The following is a 21,892-nucleotide window of genomic DNA, read 5'->3' as shown; positions in this document are numbered from 1 at the left end:
GGTGAGTGTTTCCAGCACTTTCTGCGTTTTTCTTTTGTAAATTTCCTTTTGCAACTCAATCATGACGGCAGCAGGAAGAGCTTGAATGTCAGCGAGCTGAACTTGGACTGCAATTGGCATGGTGCTGACCCCATGCAGATTTCTTGCAGCACAATTTAAAACCTTAGTCATTATAGTATTAGGCCTCTAGTTTCACCAGATTTCATAGTCATACTTTATTGATCCCGAGGGAAATTGGGTTTCGTTACAGTTGCACCAACCAAGAATAGAGTATAAATATAGCAATATAAAACCATAAATAATTAAATAATATGCAAATTATGCCAGACGGAAACAAGTCCAGAACCAGCCTATTGGCTCAGGGTGTCTGACTCTCCAAGGGAGGAGTTGTAAAGTTTGATGGCCACAGGCAGGAATGACTTCCTGTGACGCTCAGTCTTGCATCTCGGTGGAATGAGTCTCTGGCTGAATGTACTCCTGTGCCCAACCAGTACATTATGTAGTGGATGGGAGACATTGTCCAAGATGGCATGCAACTTGGACAGCATCCTCTTCTTCCCCTGTCCCTCCAAAATAATGGCCTGACAATGGCAATGTTCTAAAGTAAGCCTATGATTTTGCCATTAATAATATTTTTGATCATGGCAAATGCAGTAATTAGAAGTTATTCACATTTCAATAGCAAATCTTTTGAATATAGAATACAATGTCACAGTGCATATTTACCATTGACATTGTGGAGTCCAATAGCAAATATTTAGAACATTAAAATATTTTTCAAAATTCATGAAATCCAACAAACCAGCAAGAAAGTAATTGCTGTTTGGTCAGTATTAATTTTCTCTGCCTGGCCCAGAAGTTGCTTTATTTTCTATAAACACTACATTTACCTTACACATCTCACTCCCCTGATGACCCAAAACTCTTAGACTTTACTCCTTATGTGTCGTCTTTATAATACAGACCATATCGACCATATGATTTATTTATGTGAACTGAGAGGTAAACATTAGCCATTCCATAGGATTATTCCTCCCCCCCCCCCAGTAATAGTACAGTAGTAAGGCAGCGTTTATCTCTATCCCAGAGGACTAGCCAGGGCCCTCAGCGTAACAGTAAACCCAGCAATACAGCTCCATCCTGCCTGCCACCATCTCACTTACCCCCACCACCCCTCAGGGCTGCCAGACTCACTCTCAGCCTCAGGCTTTGAGCCCAAGCGAGGTTTCAACCTACACCTCCCAACTGAAAATCGGGGAGTACTTCCTTGCCTCGAATCCAAAGAATAAACTTGCTAACTGCGTTCAAGATCAGTGAGCTATATTTTTTTAAAATTAACTTTCATATTCGCCCTGCAGCACGATTAAGATAACAAACATGCAGCAAAACCCTTTTCAGGTCACCCTGAGCGGGGCGACGAGGACTGCGATTGACAGAAGATGCATCCAATGATAGGGCAGCATCGCCCAGGACAAGCAAACCGGGTGCGCAAAGAAAGGGTTTGCCGGTGCCAATCTGCAAATGTGCAGCCTGTTTTTTTTTAAAATCGATGGTGCCGGTTCTATCCTGGAAGATTGCAAATTATCGGAGTGGGATGCATTCACCGGGAAATTCCTCCTTGGAAGAATGAACGCAGACAGCAGAAGCATCAACGGGTCCAACAATGCAACCGCCGTCCTTACCTTTTGCATAATCAATGTATTTGCGGGTCGGTTGGGAGCTGGCTTCCCAGCGTCGTCTTCTGCCTCGGAAGCCGACATTGTATCATCTGATTGCTGGTTTCCCTTGGGTCCTGAAATAACCACCATCACTCTCGCCTTGTGCAATGTCAATAAAAAAAAGCTACTGTTGCAAAACAAAAGGGACAAAAGTTACTTCTTAATGACTGCAGATCATTTCGATGGCCATCACCCTCTGCATCTGCATTGACGGTGGTGCCAGATTCCAAATGTATTAGCGATTTTGTTTTTCTGCTGTGTAATCACTCAGCAAGCGGTAGCATTTCTACAATAAGGTGGGCTAACCCGCTGGATTTTCACCGCGCAGCTGCAACCTCCCAGTTCCTTCAGATTTCATTTGCTGTTCGGGGCAGAATCTTAAAGCTACAGTGTATCATGGCAAAGGAACATTGCAATGTCATTTATAGCATGTATTCCCCATTCCCTTGCAATTGGATATTAAATATCCTAAATCAATTTAATTCTTATTGGAGAGAGTGGCAAGAGAAATGGAACTAGACGTAAACAAAAACTGTAACAGCCTAATATAATTTCTCTATTTTTTTGCCAGACTTTTTTTCAGGTCCATTCTTTTGAAAGTTCGTCTTCTGGGTAACTTTGACTTTTTTTTGCAGGCCAGAATTCCTCTACTTTTCTAATATCAGCTGCTCAGTAAAGCCCCGACAGTATATTTCAGATCCTCACCATTTAACCGTGGGGAAATAAAGCAGCAATTTCTTGTGTCATTTGTCACTCCTTTCAAAATCGCTCTCTTTCAATGTAATCCTTGCATCTATGGAAACAATTTGTGTATACACTCTGGACCTTATCAGATTACTTCACAGCATCGAGAACAACTCTCGCTTCTTCAGCTCTCTACATAAAATCCCTTGGATCATTCTGGTAAACCTCCCCTGACTCACTGTAAAACCAACACATCGTTCCTAAAGTTTGGTGCCCAGAACCAAATACAGTATAATCCTCAGGCTGCTGTCAAGCCAATGTTTTATGAAGGTTTATCATGACTTCAAGGGCTCTTATGCTCTTTACCTAGAGTAAACAGTTTTCATAGCTTGTTTTTATCCACTTTCTCAACCTGCTTGCTGGTTTCTGTGATTTATACTCATAGGGCCAAAAAGATTCTGTGGCACTTTAAATGTTTTCCCATATCCTGCCCAAAGTTTTTCCTCAAATAGTTTTGAAAATAAATGATCTATTCAGTTATTTCATCACGGTCTGTGGAAGCATGCACATAAATTGTTTATGACATTCCCTACACTGCAACACACGAAATTTGAAGAATATTTCAATGGCAATGAAACAATTCATACTCTTTGGAACTCCTTCGCCAGAACTTCTTGTCTCCCTTTTATAATCTAAAAACTATTAATTTGTCCAAATTTTCAATTATTTAAATTGAATTATGGTATTGCATTTCCAATTGCAGTGTTGTACATTACAGGTAATTATTTTGAGTCATTGTTGGAGCTCAGTATTATTAGGACTTGAATTCTGCCTATATTCCAAGTTCAGTGCCCATCACCTGCTGAAACTAACATTCGCACAGACACGTTATCAAATATTAAGTTGTATCAAGGAACTATTATTTGTTAATGAAGTCCAAATGTTTTTGTCTAATTTTAAAAGCCAGAATGAGGTTTTGGTTGTTACTAGCAGATGGGAACAATTTAGATACTTTTCTATAAATCTCTTCCAATGCTTGTAAAAGACCAGAAAAAATAATACTCTTGCCAATCAATGGAGAAATTGTTTTCAGATTCAGATTTAGCTGCTTGTGTTGAAAGATAATACATGAAATATTGAAAGCAATGTTGAAAACAAGGTTTCTAACATTATAAGTTTTAAAAATACATAGTTCACAATAGCATTCCCACGTGGCTGATGTGACAATTGCATTGTTTCTATGCTGCAACATCCTCTGATGCCATGAACACCTTCAGTTCCCCAGAGGAATCATCATGTCCCAGGTTCTTTTCAAGTGGAAATCTCTCTCCCCACAACCCCGCCCTCCCTTTATCCACTGTGTGATATGATGTTACTCCCCTTGGCCCTCACTATAACAAAATGTCTTCAGAAAAAAATATAAGTTAATACTGTAAATAAATGTATTTTCAGAGTGTAAATATCATTTACAAACCTTTGTTCAAGCAAATTTAATAAATTATTTCAAAATACAACTAGCTTCTCAAGAAGTGAAATAAGATGAACAGTAGAAGGCTTGATCTGAAATTCCAGTTATTACCCCTCAAGCATCAGGGCTCTTTGACCAGATGGGATAACTTCACTCACCCCAACACAGAGCTGATTCCATAACATATGGATTCACTTTCAGGGACTCTGCAACTCCTGTTCTTGATATTTATTGTTTATTTATTATTATTATTATTTTGTATTTGCACAGTTTGTTGTCTTTTGCACAATAGTCACTTGTCCGTCTTTGTGGTGCACGGTTTTTCATCGACTATTGTGTTTTTTTTTACTGTGAATGCCTGCAAGAAAATAAATCTTAAATAAATCTCATAAAATAAATCTAATATATCTAAATAAATCTAGTATATGGTGACATATATGTACTTTAATAATAAATTTACTTTGAACTTTCAACGGATCAAAGAGAGGGCTATAACAATGTAGTCACAATCTTTTCCTGAGAGTCATTCTTTGCTGGGCACACATAATTAAACCCCAGTCAGTTTGAGTGGTGATAAAATGAAAAAAAAAAGACTATATTTGCCAACAGGTCAATTTCTGTCCTTAAATATTTGGCAAATTTATAGAAGAGGAGCCAGTATCTGAGGAAAGAGAATACTTCATGCTATGAGCTATCAAGGGTTAAGAAAGGGAAGTTCGATGATTAATGGGCCAGTGACAATTGTGAAATCACTAGATTAGTCTCATTAACCAGATGGATTTGGGAAGGACATGGGCAAATATAGAGAAATGAAGAAGATTTGACTTTGAGACTTAGCAAAAGGATGGAAAGCAAGACAGCAAGGTTATTGGATGGTATCCATTTGCTATCTAAAGTATCCATCAGCTCTTCGTTATTGGTAGTAAGTTGGAGGAGATGATGGAGAGAGCATTGATTAAGATTTACTGGTCACCATTCCAGAATGGCCCTAAAACAGTGAGAAGTTTTGAACAGGTCAGGATCCATTTCACGTGATTCAGCCATATCTGACCGTGAATGACCAGTTGTTCAACGTTACTGTTTGGGGCTAAGTAATCAATGAGGTGGGTGTAATTGAGTTAGTGGCCAGGGTGGAGAGTTGTACTAGAGTTAATGACCAGGATGGAGGTTTTGTGAGCAGATCAGGGTCTGCTGAAATAATGTGGGAAATAGAGAACCAAAGATTACACAACTAGCATTAGGTTTTAATGAACTGAAAGAGAATTTTTTTCGAGGGCCAAATAAGGAAATGAAGCTGTGAGGACATAGAAATGAAGAGCAACATTGGAAAGACAAAGAGGTGTAGGGTAGTGATTTGTGTGAGATGCAAATTCAAGACTGTAGCATAGAATATGGATTGGGGTCTTTATATTTTGGGAGAAATTAAGGAATGCTTTGAGGGCAACTCACAATAAAGGGACTGAAGATTTTAAATGGAAGCAATAGTGAAGTCAGATGAGAGGCACAAAGGAGGAGGAAATGAGAGAGGAGGTACAGTTTATAAGCCTATTTTATGATAGGAACCATTTGGTCAATGTGACTCAGTGTGCAAATATGGTGGAAGGTGTGGCCAGGCTGGAAACTTGTGAGGAAAGCATCACCATCAGGTTTCCCAAAAGACCGGGACCACGCATCACACAGAGGGTGGTGTGATTGTGGAACAAGCTGCCAGTGGAAGTGGTAGATGCAATTGCTATACTTCTGAGAAGTTTGGACAGGGAAAGATGGTAGAGAGAGGTCTGGAGAGACATGGTCCGGGTGCAAGTAGATGGGACTTGGCAGTGGATCAGGTTGCCAAGGACTAGATGGACCAAAGACCCTGCTTCTGTGTTGTAATACTCTAGACTTACTTGTTGAACCTCAAGGGACATTATTTGTGAGCAGTCATTTTGAAGAACTAAGTCTAGGACAATTCTTGCACTAGACAATATGAATAGCAGCCAGAAGCTTGCGTAAAGGTTTCCAAGTTTATTAAGTATAATATTCTGCATTAAACAATGTATGATTGTAGATAAGTAGCCCATAGCTCTTGTTCTCAGGAACTCCTCGGGCACAGATGACACTTTCTTTAGTCCATTCTTTGCTTTCCTAATTTCCCATGTAGCCCTCAATCCTGAGTGCATCTTTATCCACTTGTGTAATTTTAACTCTCATTCCTCAACCCAAGGCCACCCACTGTCCATTTATCGTCTTTAACAGAGCCCAGTTCTTGTTATTGGTTCCAGTGGTCAAAAAGACCAGTGTCAGTTGACGAGCCTAGGTGAACACTTCACTGTAGTTTGGCCATTATTCAAAGGTTCAAGATACAAAACACATTTATTATCAAAGAATGTATAAATTACACACCGTGAAATTTGTCTGCTTATAGGTAGCCACAAAGCAAGAAACTTGAATAACCTATTTTTTAAAAAAGACCAAAAAAAACCATGTAGAGAAGGGGAGAGAAAATAAAAACACAAAGCAAGCCAACAGCATTCCAAACCAGACTGAGCCCCAGATCCATTCCCAGAGCAGCCAGAGTAGGCCCCAGCCTCAGTCCCCAGCTCATCACAACGAGGCCCCCAGTGCACCAAGAAACGTACAGCAGCTGGATCAGTACACAGCCTTGGCATCGCGGAAAAAGGAATAAGCCTTTTCAGGAGAGCGAGCAAAATCAGCCTGGCGCTCACCGTCACTTGACACTCAGGCTTCCACTCAATCGGTGCCAGCATTAAAATTGTCCAAGCACTAGGCTGTGTCACATTCCAGATAAAGGCACTCCAATATGCTTGGGCTGCTCAGCCTGAGGCCATTCTCAATCTCACCAAATCAGCTTGGCACATGGAGGGATCCAAACTCGCACTCGGGTTAGGGCGGACGAGCATCGGAACTCTTCCTCCAAATCACTCACTCCATTTCTGTCTGCTTCCCCAGCTCGAACACATTGCGTCTCGCAATGCCCCAGCAAGGCTCATCACCCAAACCAGCCTGCCTCCTCACTGTCTGTGGCGATAGTTCACCAAAATTTGCTTCAGAAAAGATGGTATAAGTAATGTTTTTAGTCGAATCTCTTGCCTTTTGATTTACCAGAAAGCAGTCACTCATCTTCAGTAGCACCAACTTGATCGGAAACCCATCATCTTTCTCACATTGATCATGCAAACCTTCCAACCCTGTCATCTACAGACTTTGAATCTTGTGAGCAGACTCTTTTGACCCTGCTAGCTTAATGACCACATCATATTGGTCTGACTTATCTTAGTTCACCACCTTCTTAAATAATAAATAGATAGTGTGGCAACAACAATATTTCTATCAAATGATCATCAACACTAATGGAAACAGCAGGGTGTGTATCCTTCTCAGACTAGCTACACAATTACTTAACCCTTAACTTACTTAAGCCCTGACATGATTATAACTTTATAAAATTTGTAATTAAAAAATGAGAAAAAAGTACTCACCACAGTGGAGGTGCAGAGCAATTACAGTTGACCCACTGGCAGAGTGCATAGTAGGCTGTGCTGATTGGGAAGGAAGTTACTGGTGAGATTAGGTCAAGCAGTATACTGGATGAGATCATAAAGAGAGTAGGATGAGCCATTTTGGAGTTATTGTCCCTAGTGAGGCAGTGACTAACTTGATAGGCCAAGGAGCATGATGGACAGAAGATGGAGGCTAACTTAAGGGGGAGTAAAGCCTCAGAAAGTAGCAGGAAGTGGACTGAACAGCTAGAAAAAAGTTGAGAGACCATTTCCCAAGAAGGGTGAACAGATGGGCAGGAAAGGAAAAGAGAAATAAAAGTAAAACTTGAAATGGTGGGTTTGATTCAATGGATCCATGAAAACCAGATGCAAATAGATGCAAATTTTGAATTATTTAGGAACTATTTGTATATTTATATTCTGGAGTTGAATGGGGAGTAAAGAAAATTTGAAGGAGCCCATTGTTTAACGTGGAGGACTTGTGGCGCAATGTTATCAAAATGCAAACCTCCAGTGCGTGAAGTTCAAAAACAAAAACAAATAAAACTCATATGTAATATGTAATATACATTAGATACATATGCAGAGCTTTAGCAGATCTCAGATGTATAATCTTTATCTTAACAAACTCATCAAAAAGGCTGGATCTGTCCTTGGCTACAACCCGTACTCTTTCGAGTTAATGGTGGAAAGGAGGTCACTAAACAAACGGTTATCCATTATGGACAATCAGGCACATCCTCTCCAAGACCTACTGAATAAGCAGTGGAGCACCCTTTCAAACAGATTCACTCAGCTCCACTGTCACAAGGATTGTTACAGAAAATCTTTCCTACCAAATGCAATAAGCATATACAACAGTTCATCTCTGTGTGTCAAGAGAACACTCACCATAGTACAATAGTCTCCGTTCTATTATTCCGTACATTATTATTGCACATTGGTAAATCATTATTGTGTATATTATTATTTTGTAATTTATTATTAACTAATATTATGATTATATTCATTATTATTGCTGTGTGTTATTAAATGTTGCTGCTATAAAGAAATAATTTTCTACTCAGGATCAATACTTATTATTACTATTATTATCTAAATATATAGGCTTATCTTTCATGTGTATGATAATCAACCTTGCTTATTATTATAAGATGATCAATTCCCAATTCATTTTGATTTTTTCAATTTAAGTGGTTTTAAAGAGCAATTATTACTGTAACATATATTGTGAGCTGAGAGTGTGCAATCTATCTGCTTCACAATGATTCAGTTATTTTGCGATTAAAACTTACTTTCTGTTAAAAATCTCCAACACATGCAGATATTCCATTGCATACATGGGTTTTATTAGACCATTGATTTAGGCTCTTAAGTCATCCCAAATGACTCGTAAGCAACAAATATCAGTGAGGTGCAACAATATTTTTAATGTTATGGTATTTAAATATTATTAAGCATCAGTGTATTAAAGCCCTGAGTAGAACAAAATGTGAAGGACATGCGAAGTTTTACAGAGGAGTGTTTTCATTTTAATCTTACATTGGAATGATTATACATAAGTGGCTTTTAAAAAGGCAGAGACAAAGTTGCCAAAACATTTCTTGCCAGGATCGTGAAACAAGGCTCATTGCTGTATTGAAATCTTCTGTTCTGCTCCAGCCGGGACTTCAGCATCGTGAAAGTGTACTAATGTAAAGTCAGAGTTATTCTCATACAGCGGCAGAAAGGAAGCTTGATCCTGCAAGACCAGATTTTGGGTCTTCAAACCATAATCAGTAGTTACCTTTCTAAGTCATCCAATACATGTTTACGTGCCAATACATTTCAATTTTCTTTCTTTTCAAATCTTTTTATTATTATTATCCAAAATTAACAAGAGTACATCGAAGTAGGCAACACTTACAATGTCTCAAGAAAAAAAAATTGTTTTAAAGATTGAAAAAATTTTGGTGACAAAAAAAAAGAGAAAAGAAACCCCTACTAGGCAAGGAAAAGTAAGAGAAAAAAACCCATTAGATGTTCAACCCCGGAGCCATGCGTCATAAAAAAGCTTCTAAAGATAAACATCAAACTGCCAACAAGAAAAAAAAATGTACCAAAAATTTAAAATTAGATCGTGGAGGAAATCTTTAAAAAAACAATTTTATTATTGTCTCAGTCCCTGAATATCACAGCGCTAGTGATTGGATTTCAATTCCAACCACTGTCTGTTGGGAGTTTGTATGTTCTCCTTGTGACCATGTAGGTTTCCAGCAGGTGCTCCAGTTTCCTCCCACATTCCCAAAAAGACAAACAGGCAGGAAGTTGTGGGCATGTTATAATGGCGTCAGAAGCATAGTGATACTTGCAGGCCATCCCCAGCACATCCTCAAACTGTGTTGGTCGTTGACTCAAATGATGCATTTAACTGTACGTAACAAATGAGCTAATCTTAATCTTATCTTAATTTGTTTTGCTTCATCGTAAGTGACCAAAATGTATTAAATTATCTGTTAATCCAATCTGGCATTACCTGGTGACGGTGTGCTCTGTGATCTCTCTCTCTGCTTGCCTTTTGTAGAAACGTGTGAGCATTTTCTTTGAGAGAAAATGATTTGGGCATGATCTGTTGATGTTTCCAACATCTGCTTCAATGACGGTCACAACTTCTACATTCTCAGCTGAGTTAACAAATAGTCCTGTTGACACTGGTATCTGTACATCTGAAATGCATTGCATCTAACATTTTTTTGACTCATTCCCCGTGGAAATGAGAAACGCAGTAACAACAGCAATAGCAATACATTGCAATTATATTTCATCTTTAATAGAGTGTGAATCAACAAGATCTGACACTAGATATTGGCACAGTTGACCAAGATCTTGATCAAAGAGATAGATTTTAAGAAGTTTTTTTTAAAGGAGGAAAGTGAATTAACAGACTAAAGAGAATCAGTAGGGAGCTCCTGTGATTAAGGCTGGGACAGCTGAAGGCACAACTTCCAAAAGTACCACACTGAATCAGGAATGGTCAAGAGGCCTGCACTACAGGAAGGCAGATATTTTATCAGTTTCTCTGCATAAGACAAGTTACAGAGATAGGGAGTGTTATGTTTTGTAACTTCAAAACATTAAACTAATTCAAAGGAAGATACAGTGTCCAAAAAATAAAATGTGAGTCTAACTTTGAGTTTACTTTAAATTAAGTGCGCACATATCATGTGGTACTGTGGTGACGTATGCAATTAAAGTATTTTTACATATAATCCGTAATTTTTTAAATGAACGAGAATGCTTAATCAACCAATATATCAATATCTATATATATATATATACGTGTATATAATATACACACACACACACACACATATATATACATATAAATATAAACACACAAGATTACTCAAATATTACTGAAATATTAAATACACAACACTCTTCCCTGCTTAGCTATAAACTCCACCTCAATAGAAAATGCTTCTCAACTATTCACACAGTATATTAAATAATGCAACAACTATATTCCAACATCCACAGCATAGTAAATTTTAATTTGTCCCATTCAGGCTGAAAGATTTCCTCGCTGTGGAGGCTTTCTTGTTCTTGTGGGATAACATCTTTCCTGACAAGGGGGATCACTTTGCTTGGCAGGTGAGACTTGTGACTGTGGAACAATCTCAGGTTCTGGGGCCTCTGTGTTGGTTGTAGGAGTTGACTCTGATACTGTAGGAAGTAGTTCTGTCAGTTCTGGGCACCCTTCTTCTTTTCTTTCTCTGGGATCTTTTTCGATCCCTTTCTTTTTCTTTCTCACGTTCCATCTCTCTTTCACACCTTTCTCATTCTCATTCACATTCTTCCTCCCCTTCTCTTCCTTCCTTTTTCTTCTAATTTGTGCACTCTGATGTTGGAAAGGTCCATTTGATTCACTGGAGTCTCCTCTTATTAATCTTTCTATTGTTCCCTTTACGATCTGATATCTCTTCTTGGTTTCCACATTCAGAACATCATCTGACAGATCCTCTGTTTTCAAATCTCCATTGACTCCTTTTCTCTTCGCCTTCCATTCACACAGCTGGGCTTTGGTCTTTGAATATTACTTTTACAAGCAGCTTTTTGTCACCCGCTTGAAGTTCATGCAATAACCGTAGTGCACACAAAGTAGATTCTGGCTCTTTATACTCACAAAAGCAGACTGCTTGCAATTTCTGAAACTCCTTCATGTCAAGTCAAATTTATTAGTATTTAACGTATATAACCATATAATGTATATAGAAACAAGACAACGTTTCTTCGAATCAAGGTGTAAAACGCAGTGGTGCACATAACACACATAATGCACAATAACTTATGAAGGGAAGGATAACCTTGAACTCTCTCCCAGCTTAAAACCAAGCCACATTGCGCAAGTAACTTCCTGATTAACATATCAGCAGCTTGTTCAGATATGCTACCTACAAAACTATGATAGTTTGACCACTGCTTTCATTACTTTTATGTAACCTCTGAGCAGCATGGTCCTTCCTTGGTCCAATATACTTTCCAACCAGAGGCACAGAGATTGACACCAACACCTGCTTGCCCTCTCTTGGGGAACAGTTCATGATGTACAGTATGAGACAGTTGATGCATCATCCAGTACCTTAATTTGCTTTCATATGGCTTCATTGCAGGGGATGTGGCATGAAAATGGTGGATGGACCTCCAATCAAGTTGTAATTGTCTCAGCCAATCATGCCCCACAATGTTGGCCCTTCTGCTTTCACCGCATACAAGCTCAATGTGCCTTGTTGGTTGTTGTACTTTACTGTTAAAGATGTCATTCCTACAGGAGTTATCTCTTCTCCAGTATAAGTTCTTAGTTAGATATCTGCAGGCTTCAGTTAGTATGTTTGAAATGGTTCTCAAACTCATTTAGTGGAATGGCTGAAACAGCTGAACCAGTGTTTAATTCCATTTTAATCAATTTACCATTCACTTCCGGTACAAGCCATATTGTTTGTATATTGTTAATTTTCATACTTTAAATCTTAAGGCTATACAGTCCTGTGTCACTCTCATCATTATCAGATTTTCCACCAACAGCATGGAGATTCATGCTCTTTTTGTAACTGCAACTTTTTAGCTTTTTCTCTTCCCTGTGCAGTCCATTTATATTTGTCTGCTCGACATGCCCTTTGTATGCGTCCCACTTTGTTGCATTTTCTGCAAGTTGTGCGTTTAAATCTGCATTGATCTGGTGTATGTGAGCCCCTGCCACAGTGGTAACACAATTTGTTCGGCCAGGCTGGTTTCTGTTCAGATGTTGCAATTTTGTTCATGCTTACTTTCATTCCTGACTGCAACTCAGTTGCATCTGTCTACAGTTTCCATTGATACAGTGATTTCCACTGCTCTTTTAAATGTAAGTTGTGCTTCAGATAGGAGCTGTTTTTGAGTGCTTTCTTTTAAGATTCCACAAACTAAACAATCTGTTCGTGTATCATTAAACCCATTACAGTACTGTCAAGGCTTAATTTCTTCAATTCAGCCACGTACACTGAAATGGACTCCCCTTCTTTTTGATTCCTTTTATGAAACTTAAAATGTTCTGCAATCAACAATGGCTTTGGTTCTAAATGTTCCTGCGTTACTTTTACAATATCAGCAAAGCTCATTTCTGCAGGTCTAGTTCAAGCAGTTAAACTTCAAAGCAAACTGTTTGCCTTTAAACCCAATGCACTTTGCAAAATGGCACTCACTTCTCATTGGCTATTTCACTTGTTTCAAAATACTGCTCTAAGTTCAGTGTACATGAGCCAATTACCCAAAGTATAATCAAACTCATCAATTTTTTCTGACACAGCCAGCCATTTCTGTACTTTTTTTATGATTGCCATCACCCAGTACTCACTCTTCTGTTTGCAGCCTTTTATTGTTTTAACTCAATCGTGTCTTTTCTTCCGAAGAACACGTGCTCCTCTGTTTCACCGTTCCTCACTGCATTTAACAGGTTGGTAGTCGTCTTGGGTTTGTTTTAAAAATACCTCGTCGTCAATGTTATGTTTTGTGACTTTAAAACATTAAATTTATTCAAAGGAAGACATAGGAGCCCAAAATATGGGCCTTAAGTGAAGAACGCACATATCACATGGTAGTGTGATGATTAGATTAGATTAGATTATGAGGACACTCAGTCCTCATTTATTGTCATTTAGAAATGCATGCATTAAAAAATGATACAATGTTCCTCCAGAATGATATCACAAGAAAACACAGGACAAACCAAGACTAAAACTGACAAAACCACATAATTATAACATATAGTTACAACAGTGCATAGCAATACCATAATTTGATAAAGAGCAGACCATGGGCACAGTAAAAAAAAAGTCTCAAAGTTCTGATAGCCTCATCATCTCATGCAGGCGGCAGAGGGGAGAAACTCTCCCTGCCATGAACCTCCAAGCGCCGCCAACTTGCCGATGCAGCACCATTGGAAATACCCGACCGCAGCGGACTCTGAGTCCGTCCCAAAACTTCGAGCCTCCAACCAGCCTCTCCGAGCGCCATCCTCTGCCGAGCGCTTCGACCCCTCCCCGGCCACCGAGCAACAAGCAAAGCCAAGGACTCGGGGCCTTCTCCTCCAGAGATTCTGGACCACACAGTAGCAGCAGCAGTGAAGCAGGCATTTCAGAAGTTTCTCCAGATGTTCCTCCGTGCTCTGACGTCCGTCTCCATCAAATCAGGATTGTGCACAGCACCCTACTTGACAAATAACAGACATCACCACCGGAGTGGCTGCTGCGAGCTGCGTCGCACCGCCACCTTCTCCTCCCGCCTCCCAAGATGTATACAATTTATGCATTTACACATATAACCTGTAAATAATTATTCAAACAAAAAAGAATGTTTAATCAAACTATATACAAGATTACTAGAATATTATTGAAATATTAAATACCCAAAAGGCAGCATTGAAGCTATTAAGGGTTTAAAAATAATGGAGATTTAAAATTGAGTTACTGCTTAACCCAGTGGAGGTTAATGACTTTATGGGTGATAGGTTAGCAGGATGTTGTGAGATAGGCCATTGATAGATTTTGAATAATCTCATTTATGTAAGGTAAAGGGGGAAGGGGTTCAAACAGGTGTTTCTTAGGATAGTCAAGTCTACAGGTAATAAAGGCGTGAGATAATGGTTTCAGAAACTGGTGTCAAAGAGTTCAAAACAGGCCATCATTTTGATGATGTGGATCTGTAGTCCAAAGCTTAGTTAAGGGTCATAAATCACACCAAGGTTAAGAAGAATATCATTCATTTTCACAGAGAAGCATTGAAAGCCCACCTCAGAAGGATGGAAAATAAAGAGTATGGCTTCTGTTCTACACAGCTGAAACTCAGTGCAGAGGCCTTGTAGGTGGATAGTGTGGTTAATTTTGTCAAGTTAAAAATAAGGCATGCTGTGAGCTGAACAGTCAGATTACATATCATTAGTGTCTTTCAGCAGAGTTGTTCTTATTTGTACAACAGGAGCAGAAACCGACATACAGGCATTACATTCTAGGAATATGTTATGTCAAAGTAACACCATTGGGAGATGTGTTTTACTATGAGAGATGGTAACATATTCAAGGGGAGTAAATTGTACTGTATAAGATATTAAAAATGAAGGTGATTTTAAAATAGGGCAAGAAGTATAAAGATGGAGGTCAAGAGCAATTTTGGAGTGGGATATGGAGAAGTCTAGGATCTGAACACATAGGCTTTAATATCAATTAACAAGGGAGCTGGAAGGGTAATTGTACAGACCAACATTGCTACAAGGATCATCTGCATTAGCTCCTGTTCTTACCATACTGTTAGGCAGAAACACTGGTGAAAGCATGGCTTTCTTGACATTCTGTTTTATGGTTATCTCACTCTGAATCATCTGGAATGTTTCCAAAGATCAGAAAACAGGTAAGAGCTAAGGTTCTCGACTGGGTAAATTCTTGTCCACAGCACCATGGATCAGGGGTAGCCCAACTATTTGTGGTGCAAATCAACCAGGACCTCTTGACATAGTGTGGCCAAGTCACACTGCAGGTAGTGCTGCTGTCCAACAGCTTCAGGAGCCAATTTTCAATTCTGCCTCTGGTGCTGTCTGTTTACATGTTTTCCCTAAGATGACATATGTTTCCTCAAACATCCCAGAGACATGTTGGTTGGTAGTGCATTGGCTACTGTAAACTGCTCCAGGGTAAGTGGGTGATAGGAGAATTGAGGGAGGGAGCTATGCGGTTGGTTAATAGACATGGGTGAAAGAATAGGTCATTGCAAAATTAGTGGGGAAATGGAATGGTTCTGAGAAATGACTTAAGTTCGCCGGGACAAATGAACTCCTTTCATGTGGTAAGGGAATATGAGAAAGAAGACAAAGCTTCCACTTTCCTGAGTTACACACACAAAATGTTGGAGGAACTTAGCAGGTCAGGCAGCATCTATGAAAATGAATAAATAGTTGACATTTTGGGCCAAGACCCTTCATCAGGACGAGAAAGGAAGGGGAAGACACCAAAATAAAATGGTGAAGGGAGTGAGAGAAGGATAAGCTAGAAGGTGATAGGTGAAGCCAGTTGGGTGTGGACCATGAGAGAAGGGGAAGGAAGGGCACTGGGGGAGGTGATAGGTAATTGCGAAGAGGTAAGAAGCTGGAATGGGGAATAGAAGAGGGAAAAGGGAGGGGAAAAGAAACAAAGAAAAAAATTACTGGAATAAAAACTCAATGTTGGAGGCTATCTATTTGGAAAATGAGGTGCTGCTTCTTTACCCTGAGAGTGGCCTCATTGTGGCAGAAGAGGAGGTCTTGGACTGACATGTTGGAATGGGAATGGGGAATGGAGTTAAAATGACTGGCCACTGAGAAATTCTCCCTTTTGCAGATGGAGTGAAGATGCTCGACAAAACGGTCCCCCAATTTACATCGGGTGTCACCAATGCACAGGAGACAGTATCGGGAGCTGGATGTTTGAAACTCAAGATTACTGTTTATGAGCTAGTGCACTACAGATCTTAACTGAAAAGATCCACAAATTAATTCAGCAGTGATATCCCCTCAGTGCCAGTTAAAACTTTCCCCGGGACAGTATATTACAAAGCATAATTCACCAAATATAGTGTGACTTTACACAGGCCGCCTCGGATTAAGAATGTTCGATTTATGGACATATGAAAAAGCTCTAGTAATATTATTGAATTTGAAAGTTCAATGTATGTTTGCTCCTATAAGTGACAAAACTGGTTTCCTCTCTGGCTCCATTTTTAATAATTGCTCTTTCTTATCAGTCTTCTGCGCTTCTGATGTCATTGCGACACTGGATGCATGATTGCCATACTGACTGATTTTTGCACATTTTCTGACTTCTAGAGAAAATTGATTTACAGACATTTGTGAAAATGGAATCTGTTCCTTACTCAGGGATCCAACTATTTGGGTTCGACCTCTGATTCATCACTAGTGTTTCCAACATTGTTTCCATTCACCTGGTCCTCATTTCCCATTCAATTCATCAGGTGCCTGATTACTGAGCTCCCTTTAATACACTAGGACCCTGCTTCCTTTTGGACCGACTTGTACAGTGACAGTAATTGATACCCCAGAAAAGCTGCCAATTTAGTACTAAAATCCTGATTGTGCCAGAATTTTGTAGCTTTACTGCAACTTGCTCACAAAGAGATTTATTGTGTTGCTGTCACTTTTAGAATGCTGATAAATTCAAATCAGATAATAAGCTGGGTGGCCCTTGTTACTTGACATCAGCAAGTCAGAAGAACTTCCCTTGAATCTTGATGATGTCGGCAATACAGCTTACACTCAGTATGTTGTAATGCATGCTGAAGTATGAAAGGTCAATGAAAAGGCAGATTAAAAAATAGACACAAGATGATGGGTACTGATTGTAAGTTTGGGGAATGTTTGCTTATCTTCATAATTCATAATTTCCCTAAAATCAGAATCTTTCTATAAATAATCAAAGGTCATAACTGTGCTGAATGCCTTCTGTTCTGTACAAACTATTGCTGCTAAGCTCTGTAATTTCATAGTCATTGTGAAACAAGAGGGCCTGGCCACTAGTCCACGAACATGTTGCCTGCACAAACTGTTTTGGACTGTATGCTTGAACTTCATGATTTGTAAGACTTTTGAGCAACAAAGTTGCATGGTAGTCTATATTTGGAAAAATGATGAACTTCTCTCAGAAGTACAGTTCTGTGTACAATTTCTTGGAATCTATACTGTAAGATTACATTGAAATGTTTGCAAGCTTATAAGAAAATACTGCATAATTAAGTGGGGTATACACATTCATATGGCAACTGTTCAGATTTTATTCTCAATCACTCTTACAACTGGAAGGAGATACATCAACTCGATCATATATTTTAATACACATTGAAATATCAAAAAGAGAGTCCTTCAAGTGATGCAAATATTATTCTAAAAGAGCAAATACAACTTGGAGAGTTGTTGGTTGATGTGTTTATGGTTATGTTGATGGTGATGTTATGTTTATGGTTGTTGCTATGATGCCATAAGCGGTTAGCACTTTCTACAACTGTTTCAAGTTGCAAAAGATTATAGGCAATTATTGGCAAAAGCTGAAGAAAATTTTGCTGACTGCAAGGCTTCTGCAAAGAAAAAAAAAACATTTGTTCCCAGCTGTTGCCGAATCAGTAGCTATGCACCAGCACCACTGTGGATGTGAGTAGAGTGCATGTGATGAGGCACGAATAGCTGTTGAAGTGAAGGAGAGAGAAAGGGGAAGGGTCTAATTTGAACCTCAGCAAAGAACACTATGCTTTGCGTCAATAAAAATATACAAAAATGAAATTTGGAAAGTACTGCAGTGTCAAATTCAAAGAGTAATTGGTTTTTGAAACCTTGCTTCTTCCTGCACATTCACTACTACTTGAGGGAAGCTACTGGTATCCTTATTTGAAGACAGCTATGTTTCATTCTCTTTCGAGAACTGGAGAAGTATCTGCTTTTCTAGGGTCACAGGCTTTTTCAATTGCACCTCATTGCATACAATTGAAAGAGGTTCCATTCCAATGTCCAGCTAGTATGAAGTCAGTGAATTATTCAAGTCATTAAATAATACCTGAAGAGCTAAGATAATGCCTTAATTTCCCAGCAGTGTAGTGTTACATTTAAGGAACATTGACAAACCAGATGGTATCTACTGGACAACAAAGCTTAACTGCTGACACCATGGCTCTTGACTCCCACATAGACCACTGCATGATGAAACAATGCTCTCAACTTGCTCTGCCATTATCAAGGATGTATGCAGGTCACAGATCACAGAACTGAGCCAGTTAATCTCAGCTATTCCTCTCTGTTCTTTCTCCCAAGCTTCACACTACCTGCATCAAATTTTATTTGTCACTTTTCTATACATTCTGCCGGCCAATCACTGCCCCTCTGCCATCTATGAAATCCCTTAGTGTTTAAGACTCAGCCAAGCTTTGCACCATCCACAAAATTGGAAACTACTCCCTTGTACACTCATGCCCAAGTCATTTGTTTATACATAAAAATGTGGTCCCAGCGTGCTTTCTGCTTTTATTTATGTGGCTACCAATTCATTAATTCCATTGATTTCAGTTCTGGTATGTTGGGTTTTTGAAAGGGAAAGAAACGACACATCAGGAGTCTCCCCTGCCAAGGCAGTCTGTGTTTTGAACTCAATCTTCCTGTGATCTCAGTATGATTCCAGTAACTGCAATTCCCATTCCACACATTAGCTTTAAGGAATGGAAGTCAGCTTCATCAGAAGCTAACCATTTACTTCTATGCTGGCTCCCAGCAGGCCAATGCCATCAGTCTGATTCCTGCTTCCTTACTTGTCTGTGGTCTTGCAAATTACACTCATATGCCCCATCACCCTCCCTTTGTGTTTCTGTGCCACTCCTCTACACTGCAGGGTCATTTGCAGTAGCCACTTAAGTCACAGCACATCGTTGAGGTTATGGGAGCAAGGCAGAGAACCCAGCAAAAGCACACATACTCACAGCAAGAATGTGCAAACACTGTACAGACATTAGCCATGGTCAGAATTGAACCCTGCTATGTTGCACCACCATCGTATATTGAACAAAGTAGTTATGACTGATTGGATGTTGAATTAAGTAGGCCATGAGAAACTGGCCTGCAGCCCCCAAAGCAATCCTGTAAAACCATACAAGTAAATCAAGTATTATATTAGCTCATGTTCCAATACTATTACACATTCTACATGGAGGCATATAGACAAAATTGCTATAATTTTATCACATGAACACAATTACTGTTACAAAGCAGTTAGGAAAAAAATATTCATTTTTAATTCAAACCCCCTTTGGCAGATTAGTTACAAATTCTGTCATTAAAATATAACCAACAAAAAAAATCTTTTATCCACAGTGACCTTTCTGTTATGAATAAGCTTCAAGGGCACATGAACACACATTCAACTGTCATTTGTTGATACTTTTATAATTAAGGCAATAACTCAGTATTGCTGTTGTCAAGAATTATTACATGCACTCTTCAGTAGCATATATTTGTCCTTAAGCATTACGAAATAGGTTTAACCCATAAGAAGTGGGGAAAATATACAAAAAATAATAACTTTATTTCACATTACTGTGATGACATTGGTATGTTACAACATGTTTTTAAACAAAAATCTATATCCAAGGATGAGAACCTTCTTCTTTTCTGAGAAGCAGGAAGGAAGGAACCTTGTTCATCGTTTAGTTATTGCCTCATCTGCTAGAAAAACAAAACAGAAAACATTGTTTTGGAAATTCCTGTACAAAATGAAAAACCGTAAGCTAACCAACATCACATGGGGTGACATGGTAGCATACAAGGGGTGATTGATAAGTTTGTGGCCTAAGGTAGAAGGAGTCAAGTTTAGAAAACCTAGCACATGTATTTTTCAATATAGTGCCCTCCTACATTTACACACTTAGTCCAGTGGTCGTGGAGCATACAGATCCCTTCTTTGTAGAAGTCGGCATCTTGGGCCTTGAGACAGTGGTCCACAGCAGGGGTGATTGATAAGTTCATGGCCTACGGTAGGAGGAGATGAGTTATACAGCTCTCATTACATGCACAATAAATGTGCTAGGTTTTCTAAAATTGACTCCTTCTACCATAGGCCAGGAGCTTATCAATCACCCTTCGTAGCACTTAAGGTAGCACTTTACGGCACCAGCGATCTGGGTACAATTCTCCCCCTGACAACATGAATTTCCTTCAGGTGCTCCAAATTTCTCCCACATTCCAAAGACATACAGGTTAGTAAATTGTGGGCATGTTACGCTGGCATTGGAAGCAAGGCTACACTTGCCAGCTGCCCTCAGCACATCCTCGCACAACATTAATTGTAGACCCAAACAATACATTTCAATGTAAGTTTTGATATACAAGTAACAAATAAAGCTAATCTTTATCATTAGTTACTGAACACACTGATGTGACACTGAGCCACAATCACAAGATGAGACAAATTCAACTGTTGTACAATGAAAATTGATATTCCAATATATTAAGAGAAACCAAATGTCAGTAGATTTCAGAATAGTAAACTGTACAATAGGAAGACTTCTGAAGTTGAATGATTTGTCATGGATATGAATTTTGATTACATCTTAGCTTCATTATCTGACATTAATATTTATGTTTATTATAGACAGGTAACTATTTCATGGATTCTTAGAGGCTTGCAGCACAAAAAAAGGTCCTTTGACTTGTCTCATCCATGTCAGCTCATTTTTTCTGCATTCACCCCATATCCTTGCATTCCCTTCCGATCAATATACCAATGCAAAATGTTTTTAAATGCTATTATATCAGTCTGTGTCAACTCCTCTGGAAGCTTGTTTGATATGTCCACCGCACTGTGTTTAAAAAGAAACTTGCCACTCAGATTTCCTTAACCATCTCCCTCTCACATTAAACCCACGTCAACTTTTAGAAAAACGATCTACCCTACCTATGCCCTTCAATGTTATATACCTCTATAAGGTCATTCTTCAGCCTCCTGTGCTCTAGTGAGAAAAGTCTCAGGTTCATGTAACAAAAGTGCTCCATTACAGGCAAAATCCTGGCTAACGGGGTGCATAAGAGACTGCAAATGCCAAAATCTGTAGCAACACAAAATGCTGGAGGATATTGGTGAGACCAGTCACAAACAGGGTGACCACTTCTCTGAGCACTTGTGCTCTATTTGCATTGGCAGCCATGGCGGTCTGGAGCTTCCAGTTGCCAGCAATTTTAATTCTGCTCACATTCCTACATCAAGATGTCTGTCCTCATGCCTTTTGTGTCCGGGTAAGGCTAAATACCACAGGAACAATACCTCATATTCCATCAGGGTCATCTACTTCCCAATGGCATAGACATTGAATTATCCAACTTCCAGTAAAATGCTCTCCCCTGTCCCTCTTCTCTCCCCTCCTGATCTACCCACTTCTTCTGACACTTACCCCACCCCATCACTGTTTCTTTCCCCTTTTACACCTCTTCA

The 21,892-nt window shown here is 39.2% G+C and overlaps 1 protein-coding gene across 5 annotated transcripts in view; it reads right to left on the bottom strand.

The window, feature by feature from the left end:
* The window catches only part of LOC140187841 (protein-tyrosine sulfotransferase 1-like), a 121,419-nt gene that overhangs the window by 21,432 nt on the left and 78,095 nt on the right, over positions 1-21,892 (bottom strand). For 2 of the 5 annotated variants that reach the window (XM_072243632.1, XM_072243634.1), the window contains one exon: positions 17,692-20,130. In XM_072243632.1, the coding sequence (XP_072099733.1) occupies positions 20,124-20,130 (7 nt within the window). In that variant the 3' untranslated portion in view covers positions 17,692-20,123. Of the gene's footprint in view, positions 1-1,682; positions 1,843-17,691; positions 20,131-21,892 lie in introns of those variants that run through there. The other 3 variants (XM_072243633.1, XM_072243635.1, XM_072243636.1) reach the window with 2 other exon arrangements.

This window comes from Mobula birostris, chromosome 25 (assembly GCF_030028105.1).
Source record: "Mobula birostris isolate sMobBir1 chromosome 25, sMobBir1.hap1, whole genome shotgun sequence".
Classification (NCBI taxonomy): Eukaryota; Metazoa; Chordata; class Chondrichthyes; order Myliobatiformes; family Myliobatidae; genus Mobula; species Mobula birostris.
The sequence above is the reverse complement of the archived record's forward strand: the minus strand, read 5'-3'. Positions and strand labels throughout refer to the sequence as shown.